Source organism: Lates calcarifer, unplaced genomic scaffold (genome assembly GCF_001640805.2).
Source record: "Lates calcarifer isolate ASB-BC8 unplaced genomic scaffold, TLL_Latcal_v3 _unitig_950_quiver_259, whole genome shotgun sequence".
Classification (NCBI taxonomy): domain Eukaryota; kingdom Metazoa; phylum Chordata; class Actinopteri; family Centropomidae; genus Lates; species Lates calcarifer.
The window spans coordinates 1,476,652-1,489,885 of NW_026118117.1; the positions used below are offsets into that span (position 1 = coordinate 1,476,652).

At 38.3% G+C, this 13,234-nt stretch overlaps 2 protein-coding genes across 3 annotated transcripts; both read left to right on the forward strand.

Moving 5' to 3' along the window:
- Window positions 1-5,001: 5,001 nt before the first annotated feature.
- LOC108880501 (low choriolytic enzyme) lies at window positions 5,002-8,646 on the forward strand. 2 transcript variants are annotated; one of them, XM_018672052.2, is made up of 10 exons: window positions 5,003-5,151; window positions 5,633-5,663; window positions 5,755-5,820; window positions 6,065-6,214; window positions 6,465-6,582; window positions 6,759-6,937; window positions 7,497-7,578; window positions 7,801-7,925; window positions 8,060-8,141; window positions 8,416-8,646. In XM_018672052.2, the coding sequence occupies exons 1-9, from the start codon at window positions 5,089-5,091 to the stop codon at window positions 8,131-8,133; spliced, it is 888 nt and encodes a 295-aa protein (XP_018527568.1). In that variant the 5' UTR covers window positions 5,003-5,088; the 3' UTR covers window positions 8,134-8,141; window positions 8,416-8,646. The 2 variants fall into 2 exon arrangements, with proteins under 2 accessions (XP_050925382.1, XP_018527568.1); XM_051069425.1 differs by lacking the exon at window positions 8,416-8,646 and having other exon boundaries at window positions 5,002-5,151; window positions 8,060-8,142.
- Window positions 8,647-8,783: 137 nt separating this feature from the next.
- LOC108880504 (hatching enzyme 1.2) lies at window positions 8,784-12,877 on the forward strand. The gene is made up of 9 exons (XM_018672054.2): window positions 8,784-9,749; window positions 9,899-9,986; window positions 10,221-10,281; window positions 10,428-10,583; window positions 11,037-11,157; window positions 11,244-11,422; window positions 12,287-12,368; window positions 12,466-12,590; window positions 12,721-12,877. Coding segments are annotated over exons 2-9 (804 nt in total). The 5' UTR covers window positions 8,784-9,749; window positions 9,899-9,908; the 3' UTR covers window positions 12,723-12,877.
- Window positions 12,878-13,234: the final 357 nt, after the last annotated feature.

Genomic DNA, 13,234 nt, shown 5'->3' on the forward strand with positions numbered 1-13,234 from the left:
ACATAAACACATTTTTGGTAATAAAGTACATGTGTTTCATTGTAATGGATGGGCAAGAATAATGTTCTAAATAATGATAAATGATAAAAATAAATAAACACCACATATTAGCACGTCACCACATATCTTTTAATGGTGAGATGAGAGGATTGATATCAGTCAATCTCATTAGTGTGTGATAAGTACAGAGTTGGGATGTGTTTAGCCTAGCATAGCATGGAGAGTGAAAGCACAAGGGAAACATGCTACAAATCCAGACATGCAGCAAAAAATAAAACAAAAGTACATACAGGCAGAGCAAATGCAACAAGAGTTGCTATGATTCTAGGAGGAGTGATGGGCTAGATTTGGATAAGCAGCAAAATTAAGACAAGTCAAGATAAGACAAGAGGAGTCTTATCTCTGCAAGTCTCTGAAAATGGAGCAAATTTCCAAACAGACATTATTTGGACTGACCACACATTTAAATGGTTACTTCCTCATCTGTTTTCTTTTCCTTGTGTCTGCTCTTGCATCCTCAGCACTGGATTCACTGCTAAGTTCTGCTTTTAATTAATTTTCTCTCAATTCCATTATTTCTCCTCCAGACACTCTGTTAACTTCTAATAATCAGTGTCTTTTCATCAACTAAGTTGCATTATTTAAAACAAGGAAACTAAAACTCCACTGGTTGAATGATCATATTCGAGTCTGCAGAAAATATATTTTATAAGTAATTAACTCTATTATTGGTGGTCCTGCTACCTCTTTTCCAGAACCTGATGTTGAGCTGCCTGAAAGAATTCTTGATCTGCCTTCTCCCATTTCCAACCCATTACAATCTCAATGTTAGAGAACACAGTCCTACAAATAAATCCAACCATCCCCACTAAGTTCCCCTAAGGAGGCGTTTGCCACTGTTACTCCTGTCGTTTTACAATTTTTTAACAATTCCTTGGCCTCACTTTTAAACATGCCATTAGTCATCCATTGATTAAAATAATAATAATAATAATTTGGACCCACTCTCCCTGAGTAACTTTAGACCAATCTCCAAACTGTCTTTATTATCTAAGGCTCTGGAGAGAATTTTCCCTTCTCAATTGATGTGTTTCATGAATAATACAAGTGCTTTTGACAGTTTCCAGTCTGGTTTTAGAGCATATCATAGTACAGAGATAGCATTTAGGTTTGAGTACTGCTTTCAACATTGTCAATCATAGTATCCTTTTACAGGCAGACTATTCTTATTACCAGGCAAAGAGGCATGATCACATCACCCCTGTACTTTAGGGTTAGGGTAATCCTAACCCTTTACACTGGCTCCCTGTGATTAGATTTCATATTGATTTAAATTTCTTATTGCTCACCTGAAATTGCCTCATTCCTAAATACCTCTTTGATCTATTGACCTTGTATGAGCCTCTTCAACCACTGAGAGCCCTGCTGGTGGACCGACAGGCTGATATTGTCATCTCTAGAACCATGCCAGTAGCATTGGTAATAACAATACTACAGCTGGAGGTATTTAGTAAAATGTGTGTTATAATTAATATGTTTTACACATCTGCTTAGCATTATCTTGATTTCTTAGGCAAACACCACAAATTTTAGAATAAATTCCCACTTTATGTATATTAAAGAATAAATGTGAGACTGTGAATGTCAAGCAGCCATAGATTCTAGTTCTAGCATAGACACTAGTTCTCCCCTTTTATTTGGCCTATTCATAAATCTGATGCTGTAAAAGCACTAAAACAATAAAACATGCATAACTGTTCAATTAAAATGGTTTAACTCACACCTTAGTTTAGCCATGTTCAAACAAGTAAAATAAAAACATCAATGAATAAATTAGAGAGCACAAAACATGTAATACTGGGACAAGTTCTCACTAGTCAGTATCTTACATCAATAGACATGTTACAACACAAAACCACAGTGTCTCTATTTAGAATTTTCTTGTTCTTGTAATATGATAAGAAGTTGTTGCACTGCAGAAGTCTGGTTTATAATACAAAACTGTGACATAAAACCCAGTTGTCTCATGAATTCTTAACTGAAACAATGAATGACTATGAATTAAATATTTATTGGTTATTTTAAGTATTTATTTTTATTATTGCTTTTTAAAATATGGTTAAAGAAGGTGTCATTATTAACAGATACAGATATTTTTTAAATTCAATTCAAAGTATCATTTTCTCTTTTTATCTGATCTCAAATGTTGTTCATGGCTGACTTGAAAATTTTAGTAATGTCGATGCAAGGCAGTTCATGCAATGTGTGTTTTCTTTAAACCCCCACACCCCACCTCACTCTTGCAATCATTGTTCTGTTTCTGTTTTTGCAAGAAAGGCTTTGCAAGACTGTGTGTCCACCAAACACATATTGCAACTGTGCACACAGTTTGGAGAAGTCACATAAACACAAAATAAACTTTTGCAACTCGAAATCCCTCACTTGAACTCTCAGTTCAGTTGTGTGATAAATGTTGAACTGTCACTAACTTTCAAGGACAGGCTTTACACTTAACAGGCTATCTATGATATTATTTAAATACATGCTTTGATTATATTCTCAAGTAGGTTCCAACCGTAACTCTGTTGGTGGTTGGTTGGTTTATTGTTGATAAGCTATATACTTCAAAGACTACAAGTATTACATATATTACCTCCCAATTTATTACATGTGAGACCTTACCTCTATAATGAAGTGTTTTGCTAGAGAGGCAGTTCTGTAAGGTTCTGTACTTGGACCAATCAAATTCACCTTATATATGCTTTCTTTAGGCAACACTGTTATCAGGGAACACTCCATAAACTTCAATTGTTATGTAGATGATACTCAGATATACTTGTCAGCAAAGCCTAATGAATCAAATCAATTAACCAAACTTCAAATATGCTTTAGGGACATTAAAACCTTAATGACCAGCAACCTTCTGCTGTTAAACTCAGACAAAAATGAAGTTATTGTACTCAGCCCCGAACTCTTTAGAAACACATTTTTTAACAATATAAGTTCCACTGTAAGAAATCTCAGAGTTATCTTTGATCAGGATATATCCTTTAACTAACACATAAAACAAATTTCAAGGACTCACTTTTTTCACCTATGTAATATTGCCAAAATCAGGCACCCCCTGTCTCAAAAGGATGCAGAAAAACTATTCTGTGTATTTGTTAGTTCTAGGCTGGACAGTTGCAATTCATTGTTGTTTGGCTGCCCCAACAAGTCACTACAAAGTCTCCCCCTTTCACTGCATGACAAATGTGAGTTGTCCTGTCAGCAGACATATACATCCTTTGAGGGAGACCAGGACGAGCAGGGTAGCAAGGGTAGCAGGAAGCAACTACAGACGGGGCTCCAGGGTTGAGGGAGCTACAGTTAAAGCGAAGAAAACCAGAAGTAGAGACTGAGGCAAAGGAAAGGGAGGAGCTCACAGAGCAAGAGCATACGAGAAAGAGCTCAAGGAGATAGAGTTAAAAGCTCAGACAGGAAGTAGAGCTACTGATAACTGTCACCTCTAGCAGTTCCTCCTTTCCATGAAAATAATATTGAAAAGTATTTCTTACATTTTTAACAGGTGGTGACCACTTTGAACTGGCCAAAGCACATCTGGACATTGCTGTTGGCTCTTGTTGATCAAGCTCAGGAGGTGTACTCTTCACTAACTTTGGATCAAAGCACAGGCTGTGATACCATTAAAGCTGCTATTTTGCATACTTATGAGCTAGTACCAGAAAATTGTAGACAGTGTTTTCGTATCTGTACCTAGGCCTGACTCTTTTCCTTCCTGTAAGGCTACTGGCCTTATGGCAAGTACCATAGCTGAAGAGTGAATGTTGTCTTTATGATAAATCCCAGTGTACAACCAAAGAGTTTAATATGTGATTGACCATTTTAATTGAACATTGGAGATATTGTTTGGTTTGACTATCGATAGTGTGGCTCCCTGCTTACTTGACCATTAAGGTCTACACCTTTTTCCATGCCATGTGGCATAGTTTTCATGCACAGTTTGATAGAACCACAAAAGGAGTATATGCCGTTTGGTGACATTTAATTAATGAATCCACTGAACTATAATTGACTCAAGTCTCATTTCTGACCAGATGTCTGTAGTGATTCACATGTTCACAGACAAATAGCCCCACAGAGTTGAGCAATTAACAGGGTCAGTGATCTTCCTCTTTACCTTTTTTTTTAAAATTCCTGTACATGGTGTTACCTCACTCCCTGTGCGACTAATTTGGTGTAAGTAGCCACATGTTTACAAATGCAAAAGAATTAAATATGATATGATGATGATAAATATGATTTTATGAATAAAAAATAAATCTAAAGCTTAAATTTGACATTGTTAAGAAATACCTTCTACAAGCACTTTCATTATCCAACTGTGTGCTGATTTGTGTGAGTTTTTAATGAGCTATTTACTGAGTCTATTTCATACTAAATGTCAGCATGTCTACAACCTTTTCAGTCCTGCCAGACCCTCCTGTGGCCCACTCACTTCTATTGTATTTTGCACAACTGTTTGAACCTGTGTGTAAGTGTAATGACAGGATATCAAGTCATCCAAATATACGTCTTTCTGAATTTTAGTAAAATGTGTATCAAATGATGCACAACATGGAATATTTTTATTAAATTTAGTTTTGCAGCCATAAAAAGCACAGCATCTCTATTTTGTAACTGAGATCTGGGATATAAAACATTTCCTAGAAGTAATAAAAGCATTTCTTTCTGCGCATTATAATTTGAGATTACTAAATGAATGTGTCTTTCATGTCAATGTCTAACATGGTCAGTGTTTTGGCTTATTAATTGATTAATTTGACTGAGTTTATATCAATGATTGCTGAAAAGTGTAGTATGCTGCCTGTAGACAAACAGCTGAAAAAAAGTTCACATCTTACACAAACCATAGTTCAGTTTAAGCAATAACTGCCACTTCCAGTTGTGCTGAATTTGTCAACAGGCCTGTCAACAGTATTCCATTTTAGGATAAAAGTTAGTTGGCTCCTCTGCCTATATAAGTTTGAACACTTCTGTTTCCTACAGGCATTTTCTTGGTCTTTAGCTGCTGTCCTATAACCAGCCATGATCACCCAGACTGTTGTTCTCAGTGCATTCCTCTGCTCTGTCCACAGTTTTACTATCCAGGTAAGCATCAGCAGACACTTTAATATGAACAGACAGAGACTTCATTTGTTCCTCATTCATTATGTCACAGTTTGACATGAAATGCAATCAGTGTGATAAATTCAGATATTTGGTGAGATACAATAATCAACTGCAAAAAGAAATATGTAAATACTGACTGATGGCTGAATTAGCAGGGGAATGTTTTTTCTTAATTATGGGGATATTGACATGGAACCTGTAAACTGTAAAAAGCAAAATGTGATTTTATCTTGTTTTTAGATTACTTTACACTCTATTCCTTTTCAGGAATGCAAACATTAGAAAGTAAAAATATAGGTTCAGAGTCTGAAATTAAAATGAAATGTCTGCTGGAACTAAACTCTCTATCTGGACTTTCACACAAATGGATTTTCACATCTTTAATTCAGATAAGATCACCATGGTTCCATATTCATTCAACTGTATTTAACCAGCTTTTTTACTCTGCATTTTATTATAGGATTCTCTTGAAAAGAGTGATCAATACTCTGGTAAGACTTGACTGATTTTCATTCAGTGAAATGCTGTTTCAAGTTTATCATCATGCAACTGATACATGATTAAACTATTTCTATTCCACAGGCAACACCATTGAGGATGATGACTTCAGTATCTCCACACTGTTGGAGAGAGCCAATGCTAATGTTGGTATGTTCATGTCCACTGCATGCCCACCAACATATGTACAGTAATTATGACAAATGCAATCTAACCTTAAAAATAGAATTAAATATGCATTAATAGTAAGCATAATACTGGTGTTACAGTACACACCTTGAAGTTTTCAGCAGAGAAATTTCAATCTAAACAGAAGCATCAGTGTGGTATCAAACTCAGATCTGAAACTGAGAAAATGAAATGAAAAAAGATGACAAAATTTTCTGCTTTGCAGGGAAAAATTTTGATGAGCCTCTGGTGATTGGAGACATAGCAGTGCCCACAGGATTTCAGAACGCTGATCCCTGCACAGAACGAGGCTGCCTGTGGCCTAAATCCCCTGATGGCAATGTCTATGTACCGTACCGCATCTCCAGACAGTTCTGTAAGTTGCAATAGCTGTGTTCTGGTAGTCACAGTGCTAATAGTAATAATGGTAATAGTAGTAGTAGTAGGAGTAGTAGCCATCATGGTAGGCTAGTATTAGTAGAATTAGCAGTAGCAATAGTAATAGCAGTAATGGCAGTAGCCCACAATAGTAACAGTAGCAATAGCACTAGTAAAACAATAGCAGCAACAACAGCTGCTAAAATATTCCTAAAAACAACTCACTAATCCTTTTTTTCACCGTAAAGCCCAAAGAGAGAGAGAAGTCATCATCCAAGGTTTGCGGTCATTTGCCCAGTCCACCTGCATCCGCTTCACTCCCTTAAACAGACAGAGGGACTTTGTGAACATTCAGTCCCGCTCAGGGTATGAACCACACACTGCACATATACTACATATACATACATGAATGAATAGACTTGTTTACACCTAGAGCTGACATTTATCACACATGGTGTGTCTCAGGTCAAGAGAATCAAGGTGGCATATTCTTTTCTGGGGCTGGTTTACTGTTGGTAGTTTTATTTACTACTCTCTTTCAGGTGTTACTCATTTGTGGGGCGTCGAGGTAATGGCCAGATAGTATCTTTGAATCGCCGGGGCTGTGTCTTCCATTCAATTGTCCAGCATGAGCTGCTCCATGCCCTGGGCTTCAACCATGAACAGACTCGATCTGACAGAGATAACCATGTTCGCATCCTGCTGCAGAACGTCATTCCCGGTGGGTCACGTTACAAGCAGCCCTCACTAACAATTTGAAAAAGGTTTTCACTATGTAGTGTACAGATTGAGCTTTAATAATGCTTTTGTAAAAGATCTTTATGTCTTTTAAGAGCACAGATGAAAAATATACAATAAAGAAATACAAATATCATTTCAGCAGGTAGATAGTAGCTGGGGACTCACATCTTTATCAGTTGCTGATGGCTCAGCTCTCTTTGATCCCATCTTGGTGGGTGCAAAGAGAGCTGGGAATGTTGGGTTACTATTTCTTTTGGGCTCCATGGGCTATTTGGGATTGTGGTGGTAATAATTAAATAATGCTTATAAAAAAAGATGATAATAATAATAATAATAAACAAAAAACAACTCTTGGACACTCATTACCATGGCAACAGGTGAGGCATTGAAGCTTCAATACATTCAGGACATACTGTATGTAGTTTCAGGCAGATAGAACTGTTAATTTTTCTTCACTTTCTACCACACTTCAGCCATGTGACTGGCAAATAAATATAATTCAACAGAGACATCTAATGAAGCTGTGTGATCCTCTACAGGAATGGAGCATAATTTCAGGAAGATCCAAACAAGGAACCTTGGCACTCCCTATGACTACAGCTCTGTCATGCACTATGGAAGGTAGCATCTCAGCTCTCCCAATGAACTTCATAATAACATAACACAAAAATATAATTGTGTCTGGTCAAAGAGACAAATTCCACACTTAGTACAAAAATACATTCTAAAGCTCAACCGAAGCAAATATGAGATTTATTGAAGTAGTGGTTTTTGTTGAATTTGATTCATGGTGGCTTGTGTACAGTTGAGTTCTCTCATCACTACTCTGGGTTTGCACCATAGGTTTGCCTTCTCAAAGAACAGGGAGCCAACCATCCTTCCCATCCCCGACAACGATGTAGTCATTGGCAGGGCCACCCAGATGAGTCCTACTGACATCCTCCGGATCAACCGCCTCTACCGATGCAGTATGTACCTTTTACACAACTGTCTTCCTGCTGTACTGACTGAACACAAATCTGCATATGTTGATGTACACTGAAGCAGAGCCATAAAGAAATCAAGCAGCCTTTGGAGATTATTTTTTTTACATTCATTGCAGATTCAACTGCGCCTGCACTGCAGATTCAACTACTTCCTGAGCCAGAACCTGTGCAAAGAAACCATTTCCTTTAGAAATGAAAGTGAGTGGATGTTTTTTTTAACTTGTTATACACACACCATCATCAATAAGGTTTAAAGTAAGGAAAATATTTGGTTGAACCTAGCTGTATATTCTGTTTTCAAATCTATAGTTCCCATCTCTTTACTTTGTCCAAATACAGACACAGATACAGACAGAAATAGGGATGTTGTGGTTGTGTGACAGATGCCTCAACCACTCTACAATCAGGATCAAATATCTGATTCAAAGCATTCAATCAATATTTTTTAACATCTTACCTATTTTTCCAACAGGAAATCAAGAGGAAAGAATGAAGATTGATGCAACTTTTGATTTACAAGCAAAACCAGAAATGAATCTTGTGACTGATGAAAATCTGAATTTGATCTAATTAGCTGTTGCTCTGTCCTAATGAGAAAATAAAATTAGCAGCTCTGCAGTAATATCATCATAGTTTTACACTTGTGTATACAACAGATTGTTAGCTTGATGCAATACTAAAAATGAATAAAAACTAAAAAGGAGTTAAAAGGTATATTTGCATATTTTAACCTTGTCAGCCTGTTTCTACAACCTACAAAAAGTTTAATCTGCATAGACATAAGTGATGAAGTGCTTTCGTCAGCATTTATCTCAACAGAAGATTTGAACTGCAGGGTTTTGTATCATCAGAAAACAGAATAAACATTCATCTAGAAGCAAAACTCAGTGTAAACCTTTACAGGTGATCAGCAATATTCACATTTTCTGTCACTGTCACATTGCTGACCCTCATGAACAGGGCCTGGTGTAGCTGCTGAGTAAACACACGCAGATAATCAAACGTAGAACATACTGTCGTTGATAAGCCTTTTTCTGGCCTTACTCTGAATGACAGACTCAGCACTCTCTCTCTCTCTCTCACACACACACACACACACACCTACACCTGTGGGTACAATCCATTATCTATCACCTTTAATTCTGAAGAGATATAGAGTGGACAAAATAACAGCTGCGCTCTGTGAAATATTACACCATCGAGTATATTAAATATTACATTTGTTGGAAAAGCACCTGATTCAGCCTTATGGCTGTGTGTAGTTGTTTTGTAGTGAACTGCTTTAGATTGTAAGGTGCTCCTTTGCACATACAGTATATTGGCTTTATGCTGCACACCTCCATATGTGAGGTACTGTTAGAATAGGTTCATCTTAATAATTAAAGTACAGAAATATGGTTTCAGTTATACATTATAAAAATAATTGAGGTAAGCTGAACATTTAGAACTGAACATTAATCACAAGGTTTAGGAACTTTGTGTTAAATGAATACAGTCCATGGACATGAAGAAATGAAGAGAACAAATCAGACATATCAGTGAGTTTTTGTCAATTATTTCAGCCTGTTTTGTACAGTATAATGGTAAGTGCAGCAAGTGTCTTTTTTCCCACCCACAATGGTATGGAGGTATTTCTGTCTGCTTATCTGTCTGTGCATTATGTGACTGATAGGTAGGCCAGTTTAGCTGATTCTTTAGGTTTTGTTGTACTCAGATAATCTATATTTGGGCTTCCTGGCACAGCTGAACATATATAAAAACCTGGAGTCAAACCTCAGATGTACAAGTCCACACAGAGAATCCAAGGTGAGTTCAGCTGCAAATGTCTGCAGCAGAGGCTGAAGTAGGAGTTAGCACTTTCTTTCAGTGTATGAGGATTTGACTGTCTTTTGGTTCAAACTCTGTATCTTTTCTCTGAGATGAAGCTGCAGCTGATTCCTGTCTGTGTCCTGCAGGTCTGCTGGGATGGCTCACATGTCTGTTTTCAGGTTCTCCGCTCTGGCTCTGCTGCTTCTGTCTGCCTGCTGTTGGGCCGACACTGAGGTAAGACCATCTGCAGGTCAATTATGTCACCATCTAGATGTATTTGCATGTTTGAAGCTGCATATTTTAACTATCTGTTAACTTTTATCTACTTGTATGTTTGTTTTTCCTTTCCTACCTGCAGGCAGGTATGTAATCCACTCTTATGATCACACCTATTGTATTGACATGTACAGTACTGGGACTGGTGTATTTTTCTGAAAAGTGAAATTGTGTTGTTGATGATTTCCTTGAGCAGAGGCGGACTCTGAGCTTTCTGTCTCTGAACTTCTGGAGAGAGCCAACAGCAATCTGAGTGAGTGTGAGCTGCTGCAGTCACCTCTCATTTTGACTGTTGAGGTTTCAACACATTTTCTTCTTCTTCTTCTTCTTCATTTTCTTCTTCTTCTAATTTTTTAGTGCAGTTCAACAGGTTTTAAGTTGCTGTGTGATGTGTTTTAGTCCGCTCAGACGATGATCCCATCCTGACTGGAGGAGACATTGCCATCGACAGTGAGGCCGAGAGAAATGCCGATCCCTGCACCAGCCGAGGCTGCATGTGGGGAAAGTGGACTGATGGGAAGGTCTACATTCCTTATTACATCGCCAGTCACTTCTGTGAGTGTCAGATGAAGGTCTAGGGGGCCCAAGTATGATCTGTCTATTTATAGCAACTTTTCATTGGTTATGCAGCTTGTTGTAGTAGCTTTTTTCAGAAGCTTTGAGTGAGACTGACCACAGATCAAACTGCTCATTTAGCAGCATCAAACAGACAAGGGCAAGCTATTGTTAATAATAAAGTCACTATAAGCAGCAGCATGTCCCCTGGAGTCACGGCATGATTGACAATTGAACATTTTAAATACTTATGTTTTAACATCTAAACATGAGTCAACAAAAGATAAAATCCAATACAGTAAGACCGTGTGAAACCAGTGAATTAATCTGCATTTTTTAAGTCTTAAAGAAAATCAGTTTGAATCTTTGGTTTGGGTTGTTCTAAGATTTGTTCTGCTGTTTTCCTGTGTTGTGGGATGATAAGCGAAATGTCATGTGGTGTCATCCTTCCAGCCTCCCGTGAGAAGGCCATCATCACCCGTGGACTGGAGTCCTTCTCCTCCTTCTCCTGCATCCGCTTCAGGCCCAGCAGAAGCAGTGACCGCGACTGGCTGAGCATTGAGTCCAAGAATGGGTAAGAAACTGATACAAATGAACAGTCTGAGTTGAAAGGTGGAGTCAGACTTCAGTGTTCTTCAACTAATGCCTGATCCTGTCCAGCTGCTACTCCTACGTTGGCCGTCGCGGTGGTAAGCAGGTGGTGTCTCTGGCCCGTCGAGGATGCCTTTACCATGGCACTGTCCAGCATGAGCTGCTCCACGCTCTGGGATTCAACCATGAACAAACCCGCTCTGACAGGGACAATCACATCAAAGTCCTGCTGCAGAACGTTCAGTCTGGTGAGGAAGCTGTTTATTATTACCAATGAATTACAGAAGGAACCAGATAAATTGCAGCCATGTACAGATAGGTAACAAATGAGAGGAAAAGTCTGAAAAATGACTGGAGAAACAAAATGACAATGCCCCAATCCACAGGGCATGGGGGTCACTGAATGCTTTGAGTATGATATATAAATAATGTGAATTGTATGCTATAGCCATTTCAACTCATTTGAACACTTACTTCCTGAAAAACTGTATGTTGGTTTTTCTTTTAATTTGTCACCTGTCTTTGCATTCAAATAAGAGACAATGGTCTGATGCTGTGTTTAGATTTATCCCACCTAAAAAGCCACACAGGCCTAAAGTATATTTCATGGTTAAACCTTGTGAGGGACATGATAATACAACTCTATAGCCAAGCAAGAACATGGATATTAGACAGTTCTGAGTAGTATCTCAGTATCGGGGTGTGCTACAACCCTGACTGGGAGACAAATCCATTTTAAGACCAGAAAAAACAAAACAAAACAAAAAAAAAAACATTAGACAGGTGGAGTAATGAAACTGTTCAAGCTAAAGTTACTAATCTTTAGTACTGACATCATAACTGTCAAGCTGAAAACCTCCACAGAAGAGGCTCCCTTATGCCTCCAAGTGGACAAAAACAGTTTTGGCAAATTTTGGCATTTCAATGATTTTACATGAAAGAGAAGCTCATTGTTTGGCAGCAGGTTTCTGAATATAAATCCACCAGTATCAAGCAATAGAGCTCTGCAGCATGTTGGGAACTTTCTCCAGCAGCTGGACTCCTTTCTGACCAAAAGAAACATCTTGAATTCAGATCAAATATTAACTTTATCCTCTTCATTTTTTTTTTAGGAATGGAGCACAACTTCAGGAAGATTGCCACCCTCAACCAGGGCACTCCCTATGATTACAACTCTGTCATGCAGTACCACAAGTGAGAACAACTGGCTGCTGTGTTTCATCATACATACATGTGTTGTGTATGCAGGATATGCTGTGGTTTGGTCTAACTACTCTCTGTTCACTTGTAGGTATGCCTTCTCTAGGAACAACCAGCCCACCATGCTCCCAATCCCTAACTCCAATGTGTCCTTTGGCAATGCCAAGGAGATGAGCCGCAATGACATTGCCAGGCTCAACACTCTCTACAAGTGCTGTGAGTGTCTACATGAGCACATTATGAATACATACACACACACACACACACACACACATCCTGTACTGTACAGTACTGCCTGTCTACTCAGCTTTTGCTTACTCCACCGCTGTGCCATTCACTGTTACAGAGGAAGCCTGTCCAGAAGTTCTGACAGACAGAGCAGAGGAAATATTGTCTCCTGATGCTCACTGAACAGAAGCTGCAGACCTGAACTCATCAGCAAAATCACAGGCAATGATTATCTAATAAAGTTTCTCTGACTGGAACACAACAGTCTCTCTTCATTCTCTCATCTCATTCTCTTTTGTTATTTTCCTTTAAGGCTTACTAAACAAAGCATCTTCGTTCAATCATCTCTTTATGTATAACAGCAGCTCTTTGCTTTTCAAGCATGATGTTATATTGACATAATGATGTCTTCAGATGACAGATTGAAAATTTAGAGGAACATACAGGAACCTGAATTTGAATCTACCTTTGCAGGGACATGTTTATTGGTCCAGTGTTCTAGTTATATTAAAAATGTATGGTGTGAATGGTTTTTGTCTATGTTGGCCCTGTGATGTACTGGCGACCTGTCTAGGGTGTAATGCCCAGTGTTGGCTGGAATAGGCTCCAGCCCACCCATGACCCTTAAGGAT